The 16,559-nt window shown below is 31.8% G+C and overlaps 1 protein-coding gene across 1 annotated transcript; it reads right to left on the bottom strand.

The window, feature by feature from the left end:
• Window positions 1-12,169: 12,169 nt before the first annotated feature.
• LOC134279874 (piggyBac transposable element-derived protein 4-like) lies at window positions 12,170-15,628 on the bottom strand. Its single transcript, XM_062762290.1, has 7 exons — window positions 15,511-15,628; window positions 14,940-15,076; window positions 14,705-14,819; window positions 13,951-14,113; window positions 13,344-13,498; window positions 13,033-13,216; window positions 12,170-12,721 (listed from the first exon to the last, which is right to left on the bottom strand). The coding sequence occupies exons 2-7, from the start codon at window positions 14,983-14,985 to the stop codon at window positions 12,170-12,172; spliced, it is 1,215 nt and encodes a 404-aa protein (XP_062618274.1). The 5' UTR covers window positions 14,986-15,076; window positions 15,511-15,628.
• Between the last annotated feature and the right edge of the window lie 931 nt (window positions 15,629-16,559).

Genomic DNA, 16,559 nt, shown 5'->3' with positions numbered 1-16,559 from the left:
GACACGACGCCATATTGTTTCTGAATCGGCAATGGTAAAATGCGTGACCGCAATTGCTTGCCGGCAACGCGCGTTCCATTATCCGGCGTCGGCGGCAACATCGGCAAATCCGGCGTTGCCTGTTTAATGGAAAGCGCCCTTAGACTCTGTTATTAACTATAGAAACATAACGTACAGTATTGTGACGTAACAATAACGTTAACGTACGTTACATAAACCCGCGGATAATCCGTGACAATACCCGAACTTTCTTTAGAAAGTGCGGGTATCACAATGAAGTATAGTTTAAGCATAAAGATTTTTACATGCACTGTACCCAAGATTAATTTTTTATTAAAGGCAGTGGCATTTCTTCCAAGGGCACCTCTAACTACATTTGTAGACGTGAAATCCCTAGCTTTTTCGGGCGGGACCCTAAATTCTGAATCCTTGTCAAAACAGTAGGCTTTTGCATTTGAAAAATACTCATTTTTAAATGGAAATTACCTTATAGACGTCAAAAGTTGAAAACTTAACCCGAACGTGACATTTCAATATTAGAGAAAAATTCTGTACTGGGAAGGTCAACAACATACGAGCCGTTCCAAGCAAAAAACCCCCCTTATGTAATCTGACAGAATTTTACGTCACAATAGAAAAAGCGACGTCATTGTTTTGCAACAAAAACTCTGATCAAAATATATCGCGCACTGACTGCGTCCCAACTTCATGCTTTGTTTTACGTCACAGAATTTTCTCCGTTGTGCTTTCTGTATATTTTCTTTCATTACTACATGTGTATTGTCTATTTCATAGCATATCTGACTCTGATTGTTGTCAAACTACATGTGCATTACACATTAAAACGACCTAAGAGTGTTCTGATTAAATACACAAAATTTGTCAACACTTCGACTTTTATTCTGTTCCATGTACAATATAAAATTTCAGTTAGACTAAAAAAAACAGGCAACTGTTGTTTAAAATTCAGATTTATGACTCTTTTTTATTCAACAACGACAAAAAATTACATGCAATGATGATATTGCGTGTACAAAATATTTTTAAAAAGGAAGGAAGAGTAGTTTGAAATGTTTTTTTAATCCGAAGTCTTGGCGAAAATTGATTTGACTTAATCATATGTCAAGAAAACTGCACAGGAAATAACACCAATCAAACCGAATGACAGAATTGTTAAACCACACCATGCCACAATGCCAGATCTAATTTTTTTTCATTTATTGTAGATCCAGAACCTCCTGGAAAAAAAGTGACACTAGTTCATTAACAAAACTACATTATTTGAATAGACGTATATCCAACATTCTCCTTTTTTGTTATGTGTTGAAAAGATCGATAACTTGTTAATACTGTTGAAGCCCCCCCCCCCCCCCCCCCTTTCAACCACCAAAACAAAAAATATAATAAGAATATTTGTAATAAAGCATATAATTATAGAAATAAAAACATACATGTATATCTTTTTTACAAAATTTTGGAAATTCTGAAAAGTGCATGCCATATTTGACAAGCACACGTACATTATTTATTTCACATTCAGAAAAAAAAAATGCAACCCCCGCATCTGTTTTTTATGTGCATGATTGTACTCACAATATTTGTTCACCTGAGTGTAAATCCAGTGCAAAAAAAATACATTTCCAAAATATTTTAATCAGTTAGGATTTTCCCGATCTACTTCTTAATCTAACGTAGCAAGAAATAAACGCATGTTCGTAATTTTCACCAGGAAGATCACATGCAGGTGAATATAACGTGATTTTTTTCCACACAATGCTAGATCTTGGAAAATCAGAGAGCTAGGAGTATTTATAATATTATAAACACTTTTGTCGAATGATTTGAAAAACGTTCTGACATGTTTTCTTTTAAACGTGTGTACATGGGAAAATATTTAACCGTTATCATGTTAGTAAACATGGACCAAAAAAAAAGGAGTTTTTGATAGGAAGAACTTCAACATTTGAACTGGGCAACTTTTTTTGTGTTTCGTACATTCGTTTGTCAGCCATCATCCCATGTTGAAAAAAAAACCTGGACCAAGACAACTATTTAGCATTGTAGATGCAAATGTGAAAAAAAGAGAAATAATACTGAAGTTTATTTTATCTATATATTAAGATTCCATCTGGAGATAATAAAATGATGAAAGCGTTGTATAAAAATGCAATTTTTAATTTGCTGTTCAAATTATGATCCTTAAACAACGTCTGTAATAATATTTGATACAGAGTCTCGGTTTAAAGTGCTTAATGAAAGATACAAACAAATCATTTAATGAATGATGTTGACAACGCAAAGTATACCTAATCATGTTTGTCTGAAAAGCTCCTAAATTTTTGCATGTCATTTAGCATTGCGGTGATATAGGCCTTCCATGTTTTTGAGCGGTCACCCATCCAAAGGTTAAACAGGCTCGCCGTTGCTTAACTTGCCTAAAATAGAGACTGAGAGAGAGACTCGACCGCATCATTAGAAAAGCTAGCTTACCACGAGGAAGTATACATGTAAGTTCCCAATACTAGTATACTGTCCGCTACAGATGTCCAACTCAAAAGTCGGATACATTTTGTATAAAAAAATTCTAGATAACTTCGGAAATATCTTGTATAAAAAAGTTTTCTAGATAACTTTCCCTCTTTTATCCTTAGCAGTGAAACTTAAAGTGATGACCCTTTCTCAGTGTTTAAATTTAAATAGATTAAATGCCGGTGGAGAGCTGCATATTCCTATAACCGGCTCTTAGGGCCTTTGAGCAGCGAGGGATCTTTTTCGTGCCAGCACTTATGCTGTGACATGGGACCGCGATTTCATGCGATGGACTGGTCTCCATGTAAATTTAACTAGAAGAATAAGACACAAAAGTAACCTACTTAACACAACCCCCCCCCCCCCACACACACACACTTACACAATCACTTTCAGAAAACATGGACTCCTTGTAAGTTGGTAAGGATGGTCAGATGTTCGAATATTTGATGTTAATGTATAGCCAGAGAATGTCCAGCATCCCCCCATCTTCTGCACACAATGGAACTTCTTCTTTTGAGTGTAAAATGTTGGGTAGACTGGGATAAATATATATTACTGATATATAAGAAGCATTTTATTCAAAAGACAGTGGAATGTGCAGATTTTGCACGCGAAATATGTTCTCTTTTCTTTAAAATATCTTTATGTGTTTGTTTTTCTATAAGGACGGTAATCGATTGTTGTACATTTGTGTCTGTATGGTTCGAGGACTTTAAAAGCTGCTCTAAAAAGGCCCCTGACTTACACGTTTTTCTTTGTCTTTGTAAAAATTTTTTTTTTGCTTTTGACTAACTGGTAATTTTCAGAGGATCTTCATGATATATAAGTGTTGACCTGTGAAAATTGCTTCATAACAACATGTTGATTTGTTGTTGTTTTTTTTTAAACTGTGACATGTATGTTTATTTCAACTACAGATCGGATCGCATAACTAACTTAAATATTGAGAAATTTTAAGTCTAACTTTCCTTTTCATAGATCTTTGCGTAAAGCACAAGAGGATCGACTCTCGTAATTTTTTTGGCAATCTTCTATTAGACTACATGTACGTGATAGTACTGTAGAAAAGGTACATTTTTTTTCAAGCTGAATCATATGCTTTACCCCTTTTCTCAGATTTTCAGGTCATGTTTTTCATTTCATAATTTGAAATCTGAAAAGTACACACTTTAACTATTCATAAATTACATATTTAACATGTATATACCTAGTCTAAATTGTTTTTATACTAGTACTTTAATATTTATTCTTTCATGGCCCCTCCCCCTTCCCTTCTAATATATTTTAAAAAATGAGGACATAATTAAGCAAAGAAAATGCATATACATGTATGTAGTTGAGCATTTAAAAAAAAAGAATAAATGGTACTCATCATTTACATCGAAATACCGAATTTACAAAATCCTTACGGTGTGTTCATTGATAAAAGCGCAAAACACCGACCAAGAGACAGCCCTTAATGCTGTCTCTTGGTCGGTGTTTTGAAGGCAAAGGTTGGACGAGTAATTAACATCCATTATCAAAATATAAATGAATGGGAACTAAAATATTTTTTGTTGTTGCTAGTTTTGAAAGATTTGGACTGAACTTAAGTAAAATTAAAAGTGATTTTTCCTTTATAAAAGACCTATCAATTATTTGTTATGTTTCTGAGTCAGCGAATCATAGGGCATTTGAACTCCATTGACATATTTTTAATAAATATCAGAAAAGAATAAACTGAACTTTTAAATAAAATAAAATATTTTACAACAAATTAAGCATATATTTAAGCCAGGACGACAATACCAAGTTATTGCGTATAAGTAATTTGTGGTTTTATTACGTCGCTATAACGTCGACGATGCTACAAGAGAAAATTTTATAAAATACGACGTCGGCTGTAGACATGATGCATACTTTGAATACCTGTAAATCCGTAACGGAGCACGATACACCCGTAATATTTACAGGTTATATTCACCTAAGGTTCTACATCATTTTTCAAGAAAAAAGTCATTTTCGAAAATTTTTGACATAAGGGGGGTTTTTGCTTGGAACGGCTCATACAATAAATAAATCAATAGGTAAGTCCAAAAACATATAAGAACAAATCATGGATAGATAAATCTAAAAAGGAAATAAATGCGTATAGAAAAAATACATATTTGTTTGTTTGTTGTTTAACACCCCATTGACTCTACTCTAAGACGGTATTACTTGCCTGTGAAATCTAGCTAGGACTAGACCTACATGTATTCACGACACCTTTTGACTTTTGAGCAGTGAGGGGCTTTTTCACGTCGGCACGGAAGCTCTATTTATTCCGTCTTACCTTAGGGTCCCAGCTCCGTGTCGCACTATGGAGTCGAACCTGAACCGTAAGGATCAACTTCTTATACCTCGACTTTAGAGCAGATGCTCTAACCATGCAATGCGTCACGCGGAAGAAAAATAAATAAATGAATTAAAACAAAATGAATGAGTAAAAAAAATGAAAAAAAATAAAAAGGCAGAAACAGTTGTTTATATATAAGTGTCAGGGATATTATTCACAGAACATAAAGGTTATCTTACAAAAATCCCAAAAGATTCTTACAACAAGAATTGTAGTAGAATTTTAAGTTCAATCAGAGCACTTCGTAAATACGAACTATTAAGATAAATATAAAGGACACTGCCGCATCCTCTGGAAAGCAAAAATGATATCGATCTCGATTTAAATTACTAGCTTTACAATCCTTAATAACGCACGCGCACTAACTACCCCCCCCCCCCTTACATACACACACACAAGCGTGTAGTTACTTTATCCCATTAATCATTCCGAGGTAATAGTAAACCTTAATAGCTTTGTAAGTAAAGCCAGACAATATTTTTTGAAGACCTTTTCTACTATTTTTAAGCATACATTTTTGGGTTCAATTTTGAACTTTGTAAATAGAGGGTACATGTACATACACTATCAAAGAACCTTTGGTATCCGATCAAAAGAGAAGTTGCATGTCTGGCTATTGTGAGACAGTGGTGTCTCGGGACAGAAAGGTACGACCAGCTGATATTTATACAATAATTGTAAGTGCAACCAACGTCATTATAAGAAAAACATGTCTTTTTTCGGAAGAGCAAACAACGTCATCAGTACATGCATATGGTGAATCGGAAGAACAAAGAAACATACATGAATATAACCGACAAAACCGGTTAGGCCGAGTTGAAACCTGAATCCGGAAATATTTAAATTTACAAAAACATTTTTTTTTACAGAGGATGTTCACGAAGGAAAAAAGTACCAATCTCTAATAAGTATTATAAAGCATTCAGTTATACGGCTTTGAGAAAATAGAATTAATAAGTTTAAATTAATAATGCATTTTCTGACATCGTTATCTTCACTTGCTCACACGCTTTGCACCCCCCCTTTTGTTTTAAATCGAAGCATTGTAGAAGGTTTAGTATACGAAACAGGTTGAATTGTCCCTATAATTTCATCCTGTAAAAATTTTCATTTAAAATAATGTACTAAATTTATTTCATGAAAAATGGTATAAATTAATCGTTTTGTGATGGAGCTCTCGGACCTCTAACTACTGAAAACAGATAGGATACTTTAATGATTAGTTTGATCTTTTGAATATAGATTGTTATATTGTGTTATATTGAAAAACCTTGTTTGGTTTAGGAGTAGGTATTATTAGACAACTAATTATACGCGAACGTAAATGTTTGTTAAGATGAATCCTATATGAGGTTTTACTGAGATAGTCTAAGAACCACACATAAAGGAAACAAGTTTGTTCAACATTTTTCTTAAAGCAGAGGACAATGAAAAATATTGAATCTTCTAAAATTCTCAAAGTTTCTGTAATGCTTCATTTTTCTGCAGTTTTTCAGAGTAAATGAAAAAAAAAGTTTAAATGCAAAATCAATTAACCTACTTTATGGTTAAACATTTGCTGTAAATAAAATCATAATACATGTAAGAATCTAGAAAAAAAATATACAGAAAGGACTTATACACATTTTTAATTTCATAAACTAAACACAAAATATTTATGAAAATGAAACACATTCTTTATGAATATTGTTTAAACCTATGGATAAAATCTTCATTAAACTAATCACAACTAGACAGAACATGTTAGTCAATCATATTTTAAAGAGACACTGGAATTGAAATTGATAAATTATAGAAAAGTACTTAATATTTTATTATGTGGACCAATCCCAATTGTAGATAAAATGATCATAACAGAATCGGCGTCGGCCAAAATAAAAAAATGTTGTGTTTTTCCACAATTTTATTACAGTATCTTTTTTTTAAATATTATTGTCAAATAATGTGTATTTTATTTTCATAAATTATTTTTCCGGTAAAAAGAGTCTAATTGTCCACAAGGCTTTTCTTTACATATTTTATTAGATATTCTTATGATGCATTCATTGGGTGTTCATTAACTGTTACAGCAATTTTTAACTTGAAAGGCCCGTTTTTACATTTGCTATAAAGCAAAAATGCAAAAAAAAAAAAATACTTCATATAGAATAGTTTAGAGTTAATATCACTCTTTCAATGCTGCGACCATAAATTAACAGGAATGTGTTAAAGATCAATGAAATAAAATTTTAGTGTGGCAACTGATTTATAAATAATAAATATGAGTAAATATTTTTTTTTATAAAAATATGGAAATATGTTGATAAAAATAAATTATTGTTGAATGCAATTTACCTTAAATAATGTTTCATTACAACCCATCAGTTGTTTTTGAAGTTTATTCGAAGATCTCTAAAAGAACTTAGATTAAATCTTCGCACGCTAATGGTCTTTCTCTATTCACCACGACTTTTTAATATTGAAGTGGACAGGCTCTGGGGCATAAAACTTTTGTTCTCAGTCTCACTTTTCCACTACAAATTCTTTTTTGTAAAAGATAAAAATAAGATTGAGATCGAAAATGGGCTTGTCTATGTTTTATGGTCCAGGAGCCCGAACAGAACCCTTGGCTTGCAAATATCTTATGGTTTTCTAAGATTCAGAAGTCCTATACAACTAGAACACTTCTTTATACTTTATACACTTGTTGATTAAGCTCCCAAAAATAAGCTTGTTTTAAAAATACATAGCCAGGAGCTTTTACTGGAAGTTGTGTCCAGTTCTTGTGGGACAATGATGTCCAATGAATATTGTAGCAAGCTGCTATTTATACCTATACAACTTCGCCTTTAACATTCCAAATAAAGCGATGTCGGAAATGCTGTAAAAATAAAAAAGAAATAAGAAGAGCACAAACAAGCCAAATACAACAATATCGGAAGAGTGACGGAAATGTAAACGAACTCAAAGGAAGACAAAACAAAATGGCAGGAGGAGCATGTTACATTTTTAAATAGTATATGTACATGAACTTATTGCAACTGCCATCCAAAATCTAGAAATTTTGAGCTGAGAAGCAAAATCTTATGAATTTCTTTTATAAATAACACAATCAATGTGTCGCTTAGAATTTCCTAAGGTTATCCGATCCTGTCCGATCATGTCAAGGTGCACATGCTAAGTTATTGTTCACTTCTTTACAGCATATTACCTCCATTGTTTGAAAGGTACTCCCGATTTATATTGCTTAAATAGAATTTCGGGGACTGTTGGGGCCTAGTTACTGTAGTTCGTATTCTCAATATTTTATTTAACAAAATGAATATTTCTCCTTGCATAATGTGAATTAAAATGAAGAAGGTAAGTAGAGTTTTAAAAAGATTTTTTAACATTGATTTATTCTAAGGAAAAAATTTGTCATGAACTTTTAAAACTAGACGTGCATTTAAGGAGGGACTAACACTTTAATCATAAAATGTCGGTTTTGTGGTGTTTCTTGGTTTGTTTAATAGTTTGCTTTTATTTTGCTTTTTATATTTTGTTTTTATAATCATTTTCTATTTTGTTTACATAATCATTTTCTATTTTATTATTGATATTTATTGATATCCCTTTTTTTTATTTAGTTCGATAAATTTTTGAGTTTTTATCAATTTAAAAATACGTGTATGCTGATCATTCATCATTGATAATGATGCAGTAACATTATTATTATTTTAAATGTTTGTCGAAGAATTTTAAATCATTGATTACCTCGGATAAAAATAACAACGTATAGAATAAATAAAAACCTCGTTCAAATAGAATTAATTATTCTTGTATGTTGAGATTTTTGAATGGAAAATTTAATAATCATTGAAACATTTTTCAAAAACAAAAAATTTCAGATTAAATATAGAGAGAAGGGAAATTTACTGGACATAATGAGGCTTATGACATCTTCTTAACAAAAAAGTTTGCCTAACCAGAATAGGCCTTGTATCATTATACAACTCAACGCACTTTTTAAGCTCACATGGTTTTTCGCACAAATTAAGGTCACATTGTTACAATGTAATATTGTGTATTGAGAAGACAAAATACATTTTATAAGGATTTGTTTACCTTATTTGAATTTTATTACATTTACTAAAACATAATTCGTACAAATCAATCGGTAGATCTTTGATATATTCTTGGCTGAAAAATAACTATTTCCATTTGATTTTTTGTGGTTTCTTGCCAATTGCAGCTGTCTTTTTATCCGTTCTTTTGAAAGCAGTAGCTCTTTGCAGAAACATAGACACGGGCATAGTACAGCTACCGTAACTTGTATATTTTCTGTGCATTCTGACTCTTTAGCGCAGGGTGATAATAGTATTTTTCATCTGTTTGACTGCTTTGTAAGTTAATAAGGTGTCATTTTTCAGAGTCACCTTCTAAAATCTAGAATCATGAAAGATTCATCCCTTAGTAAAATTTTAACGTTTCAATTCGTAAATGCAGAAGAATTTTCCTTTTCATGGAAAAAATTTACTATTTAAAAAAAAATAAACAATACTTCATTATCCTACCCTGTAGTATGGTTTCTTTCTGCAATGTTATCCCTTTTCGGTGCTACATTTCGACAAAACCAAGATGAGCATGGTAAATGAGCAAAGAAATTAAAAGTATACCCACCTTTACGAAAAAAAAATTTAAAATTTTCGACATTTAATCAAAGAAAGCACGTTTTATATTATTTGTAAAAAAAAAAACAAACTATGGTAGAAGCCTACAGTAGAAACATTCGTGCCATGATTGATAAATTCCCCACTAAAACATCCACTTTGGAAACTTAAGATGATAATTTTAAAGGACATTTATAATTGACATTATATATGTAATATAAAGTAGGGCTATGTCATCGTTCTGAATTTCGAAAATAGGAATTTTTATTAAAAAATATGACCTTTATTTGTGCAAAAAAACCATGTGAGCTTAAAAAGTTCTTTGAGCTGTACATATGATACGATACTCATTGTGTCTGCAAAAGAAATTATAACACAAAATTTTAACTTCACATATAAATTGCTATTCAGAATGCAACCTGTGAAAACTAACAATAATTTACAAATGGAAGAAATAAATAAGGAAATGTTTTGCAATCTTTGAACATGACTAAAATATATAAAATCCCATGTAAACTAAATTGAACCAGAAGATGTATCAATTTTAAGGTTTTCTTTTCTGCTTTTTTTGTATAGTTCTGTTTTGACGTTTGATCTTTGTCTTGTCGGCTTTATTATTCGTGTATAGAAGTTCTCCTTTTGTGACTGGAATCGACACAAACAAGTAAAATTTTAATACCTCAAACTTAAAACATTAAACATGAAAAATATGTACTACAAGCACTCTGCTAATTAAGTAATCTTTTTCTGCATGAACAAAACTCTACATACGGAAAATACTGAAAACAAGAAGTTTATATCTGATTTTGTTTATGCACTTCAGTACGGTTCCATAAAAACAAAATAAGGAAAAGGAAATATAATACATATATTGTGATTTCCTAGTGTATGGACATGTAAACAAAAGATGGATTAACCTCCCTTGAAATAAGTATAGCTATGTAAATATCAGTGTGTAAAAAGAGTACAGAAGCTAAATGGAAAACACGCGTGTAAAATACAGGTCAAAATTAAATTTTTTAATTCAAGTTTTTTTTAATCGGTTTATACTTGTTTGTTTGTATTTTTTTTGGAAGGGGCATAGACACAGTTTCAACCGATTTTTTTAAAAACCAATTTAATATTAACTATTCATAATTAAGGAAATTTAAATGATCAGTAAAAATTTGAGCATCACATGTTGATTTAAAAAGGGACTTTAACCCCTTCCATGGCAAAGATTTTTAGCATTGTTAGAGAAATTGATATCAAGATTTTAATGTATTTTTTCGGGTATTTCTTGTAATTTTTGTAAATACCAAAGTATATATATTCTGAAAGTAGGTGTTGTGAGGTTTCTGAAAATGATAATGAAAACATTCTTTCTGTTGCCATGGCAACGAAATATGCCCAAATTATACTGAGAAATTTCTATTTAACCTTCAATTAGTTATATCTTAACCTTTTTAGTTCAGTAAAGTATTTAAAGTAAGTAAATTTTGATGCTGAGGCATAGCAGCATATTGTTTACCATAAGTTTTAATCAAATTTTAAGCACTTTAGGGAGTAAATACAGGATTTCAACATTTTATGCTCCAGTAGGGAAAAGGAAGAATAACGTTGCTTAACAGCTATCTCTCGCAATCATAGACAAAGTATTACTCATTCCATGTCTGAAAAATCCTTTGCTTGACAGACAAGAAACTTAGTACATGTACACTCATGACTGGTACCCCTTAGTAAGTACATGATGACCCCTTTTGAGATGGAGGTCAAAAGGTAAAAGGTCAAACTATTCAAAGATATTAACCATTCAAAAGGTCAAACTATTCAAAATATATAAAGATATTAACCATTCAAGATTTTGAAAACCCTTTGCTCAACATAGTGTGTACGGTGCAGATCTAAGAAGTCTGATTTTAATTACATTGTTGCTTTTCATACAACAATTTTTGTTCACTGTTATCTTCTGAAGACTGAATGACTTCTGGTGATTTTTGGTTTGATAGAATGTTTGCCCCTGACCAGTAAACAACTATTTTCTTCACAATAACAAATTCTTAAGCTTTTTTCCAATATTGTCGTGCAGGTATAAATTATACATGTATTTGTTTCTTGAACAATTCTTGTCTTTTTATCACACTTTTTTACCCTGGTAGGAATGATCATAATTGTTTACAAGTGGTAAATACTTTCAAGTAAATATGAAGATAAAATTACACAAACAGAAACTTAGATGATATCTATTGCTCTTGACAAAAAAAGAATAAAAAAAAAATCAAAGACTTTGAACTTTTATAATTCATAGACTTTTCAAAATTTGAATGAAGTTGAACTTTGATCTATGACATAGCACAATGTTGCATAATTGAAAAAAATTACATCTTTGAGTAGACAACATCATTCTTAACTTACAAACTTAAGGAGATTTACAAAATAAAATCTTAGCTTCCAAAATAACATTTAGAAGATTTGTTGTGCCTCTATACATGGTATTCAAATTTTGAAATATAATGCGTAAAATTAAGGAATATTAACCTTGATCTTTGAGTCATTGTAATGTACAGTAATCCTATGTTTTATGTATTCCTGCAAGTGACATCTCATACAAATTTCCCAAGCATGATTATGTGACTTATGTAACATATTGATCTTAGAAATTAACATCAGAATGAAATTCCCTGAAACATCGTTCACTACACAAGTGTTTGTTACACCCTTTACAACCATAAACTGTCTCCTTTCTTTTCTTTTCTCCGTGTTTGGTACACCATTTGCATGTTGACTTTAGGCGATCCAGATGGCAGAAAACATGAGGGGGGTCAAGAATACCCTGTAAATGATGGCCCCGCTTTCTTCCTCTGAAGCCTCCAATAAGTTGCTGAGCCACCTCCATCCTGAAATCCAGCAGGTCAAACCTTGTTTTGGCAGGAAGATCCTTACCAGGTGTTCTGGAAAAAATCTCAAATGCATTTATAAGGCAAACTTCCATAATAAAGTTGAAGAAAAACTTCCAGTATTTTTTGGATGGTCTGCCAACAGGATTCTTTGCGCGGTGTTGCATGCATCTGTCGACTCCACTCATATAACGTTGATAGGAAGATACTGGTGGAGGACACATAACCTCAACAAAATTTCCACCCCGAGTTCGACGGACAACTGGGCCATCTCCAAACGGACTACAATTAGTGCTCAAAATATGTATCTAAAATAAAATTACATAAAGATAGAGGCCTAGCTGGAAATTAAACTTACGCTACATATAGATATATTTACTTCTTTGGGGTTTTAAGATAAGCACTGAAACTATATTTGCACTATGAGATTTTTAACAAAGATATACACAAAAAATTGCACAGGAATATCAATAATCAGATAGATCTTTATGTCCTCCTTAACTCTTTAGCTGAAAGTTTAATAATTGCAGGTAGAAGTGTAATTGTGATAAATGTTGCTATTTTTATTAAATTTTGAAACATATTACATGTCTGTATGAAGACAATGAATATGTAATACCGTTTTCTTATCTTTCCAAGCAGTGGCAAGCAATTGATCATGCTGCATCTGTAATGTCTCCCCTCTCCTTAAATCCGGATTTCTTAACTCTGGCGGAAACCCTTCTGAGTCGCTCTTTATTGTCCCACAACTAAAAATCCCATTCTGAAGCAAGGTTCGCACCAAGGAAATGGATGTAAAGAACCTGATATTATATAAAGTATAAAAATGTTAGACATTGAAAAATATGAAATTATTTTGATAATGAATCTTTCATCATTCAGTCTTGTTGAACAATGTTGAAGTCATTTTAAGTTGTTTCAAACACAAACCTGTCAAAGAACACATGATGGCCTTTGTATTTCAATGGTCTACACAAGTGTTTGACGACTCTTTCTCCTAGTGACTTTCCATGAAAAAAGTCATGTTTTCCCATATACGGCCAATAATCATAGCAGTGACCATCCTCATCACATCTCATGAATATCTGAAAAAAATATTTTGTTGCATCAAATTTTTTTTATAACTATTCACCTAACATTTCAGAGACATATACATTAGCCGATGGACCAGTTACTGGGGGGATGATTACCGTATATACTCGCCTATAAGTCAGATTTTTGGGAGTAAATCTCTGGTCCAAAACTCTATGTCCGACTTGTAGGCTAGCTATAAAATGAATGGTATTATATGAGGTCAGTCCCTCTGATATATAAGCTTATTAAATACAACCAACTTATAGGCGCACCGACTTATAGGCGAGTATATACGGTACCTGTCCTTCTCATCCATTCCCTGATCCACCTCATCATATAAAAAAAATTTTAATGCTTCCTTAGTGTTTTTTTTGAATATGTATTAATTAATAATTTTTAAAAAATTACATTATCTTGTGTATCAATTTATTGAAGGCAAATAGGCATTTTCATTGATACAAACCTTAAAACCTCTCTTGACCGGTTTATTTGGCATGTATTGTCTTGCAAAAAATCTCCCTTTGTACTTAACCATGCCCTCATCAATAGCCTGCTGCTTAGGTGGATTCATCTGACTCCGAAATGCCCTTCTTGTCTCATCAAGTACAGGTCTTATTTTGTGTAATCTGTTGAAAAGAAATGTGAAATATTTAAGAAATAAGATATCATTTTTAGAGTTTCATTGGGATGTGACATGAAGTCGGTAACGTGATCAAATTCTATAACACCCGAATTTCGTTATAGTAGATCTGATCACGTACTGACTTCATGTCACATCCCAATAAAACTCTAAAAAATGATATTTTTAATATTTCTTATATTTATATTTTACTTTTATTCGTGTTACAAGGAAAAATAGGCGCTATTTGGACATTGTTATAGAAATGCAACATAACGTAACTACAGCTTCATATGACATCACAGTCAAGACTTTCTAATAGTCTTGTGCGGTTTGCCCAACTGCATGTCATTGAAAATTGAATGTCAAAATTATTTATATTGTCATATAAGGAAAGACATTAGCAAATGTAAATATAAATCTATAAAACAAAATGAAGACACTAAACTATAGTGATGTGAATCAGTGTCAATTTCATAACTGATTATTGGTTTTCTGTAACTAATATTTGTTATAATTAATCTAAGATCACTGTTGAATAATTTCTAGAATATTTATATTGATTAACTATTAAAATAGAGAATTATAAATTGCATACCTGTCAAATTCAGGTGTTCCTCTGGCTCCCTGAGTAGTATTATCATTTAGATGGAAATACCGAGTGAGCTTTTCAAATCTTTTCAAACTCAGCGTTTCTTGAAAACCAATGTTACCTGCATATGATTGTAAATTTCACTTATCAATGTCAATTTTAAAAAATAAATTCAACAATAAATGGATTTTACCTCTAGAAAATGAGAAAAGAAATAAAGAAACAATTCTAAATGACTTACACTGCCAATTCCAGAAGAGCACTAAGCAGGTGTAAAGTATTTTCATTTTATATTCAACATATTCCTCAATATTTAGAAAAGTTTATGATCCGAGTTGTTTCATGGTAAAGGTTTGAAGACATTGGTCAGCTCAACATCTACATAAATATTGTTTGAATAGAAATACAAACATAAATTTAATACAAATGAAACAAATTGAATGGGTGTGCAATTTATAGACAAAAACAAAAATGTACAATACATTATGTTTATATCTTTGTTACACACACAAAACAAAGACAAAAAAAGTAAACGTTGTAGTCATGAAGGTTTCCAGACAATGCGAGACACAACAATTATGAACTTAACATAAGTTCATTACATGTAATAATATTCCTTATTTTTAATTTTTTATCAAGGAAAAATGGATCAGTGTCCATTGTAAATATAATAAAATTTAATGTACTTTTCAAAATCTGGAAAGGAAAATGACTGACAATATTTTTTTTTTCAAATTGTAACATGAACATTATTGTAAACAGAAAGTAATCTAAAGAAACAAAACAATATAGGTGCAAATTTGATAACTTACCGATAAACTTATCAGATGACCAATACATAGTGTATCTGGGAAGCTGAATAATCCCCATCAGAATTTGTAATCCAAGGAATGCCTTCATCTCGTCGATGGTGGTATCGGTCCAACCCTGGGCTCCACTCTGAGCAGCATACGAATTGGTGTTGTCCAATAGTACCTGTACCAGACTCAAGGGAAACAAGAGCAGGAAATATAACAGAGGATTTGAATCCGAAGAGAGCTGATGAGTGGGACCTGAAGTATCGACGAAGTCTGGAACATCAAAGTCTTCCACAACATCAGTCCAGAAGTCAGAGTCTCTAATGTCGCTTGCCTGGCTGTCAAGGTCAAATAATGTGGAATCTGTGTCCTGGTTGTCATCGCTGTCTGTCTCACTTCCAAAGGAATGGTCGCTGTCTGAATCATCCTGATCAAAATCTGATCCAGACTCCGATGAATCGTCGCCAAATTCTTCGTCTGTATCTATATCTGACGATTCTGGGGATGAAGAAAAGTCGCAAGAAGCCATGTTGTTTACACGTGTTACGAATGTTGCCAAATATACGCAGAACGATCCCGATAGATTTTCATCATATTTTCGCATGTTTTCTTTTTTATCAAAACAACAAAACCATCTATACTTTATTGTAAATGTGGATATGTGGTTATGTATTTTAAACAATTTTTTACTCGTTTTTTCTCTTCCAGGGAAATTCAAACATTTTTATATCCATATATCGTAATACGAACGTAACTCTCGAAATATTTTTTGAATTGGTCAACTAGAAACATTTTATATCATTATCTAACACGCTTATTTATATTTTAACTAGATAATTAGTTTCTAACACATCTAATTGAATAAACTATTTGGTTTTGATATTTTCTGAAGTTGTTTAAACGTGTTTTGCTACGAAAAATTGACAAGTGTTTGTACCGCATGGATTTCGATCATTCAGTTATACGGCTTTGAGAAAATAGAATTAATAAGTTTAAATTAATAATGCATTTTCTGACATCGTTATCTTCACTTGCTCACACGCTTTGCACCCCCCTTTTGTTTT

Source organism: Saccostrea cucullata, unplaced genomic scaffold (assembly GCF_032062105.1).
Source record: "Saccostrea cucullata isolate Sc308-1 unplaced genomic scaffold, CSIRO_AGI_Scuc_v1 ctg6018, whole genome shotgun sequence".
In the NCBI taxonomy this organism is placed as follows: domain Eukaryota; kingdom Metazoa; phylum Mollusca; class Bivalvia; order Ostreida; family Ostreidae; genus Saccostrea; species Saccostrea cuccullata.
This window is presented reverse-complemented; position numbering and strand designations above follow the sequence as displayed.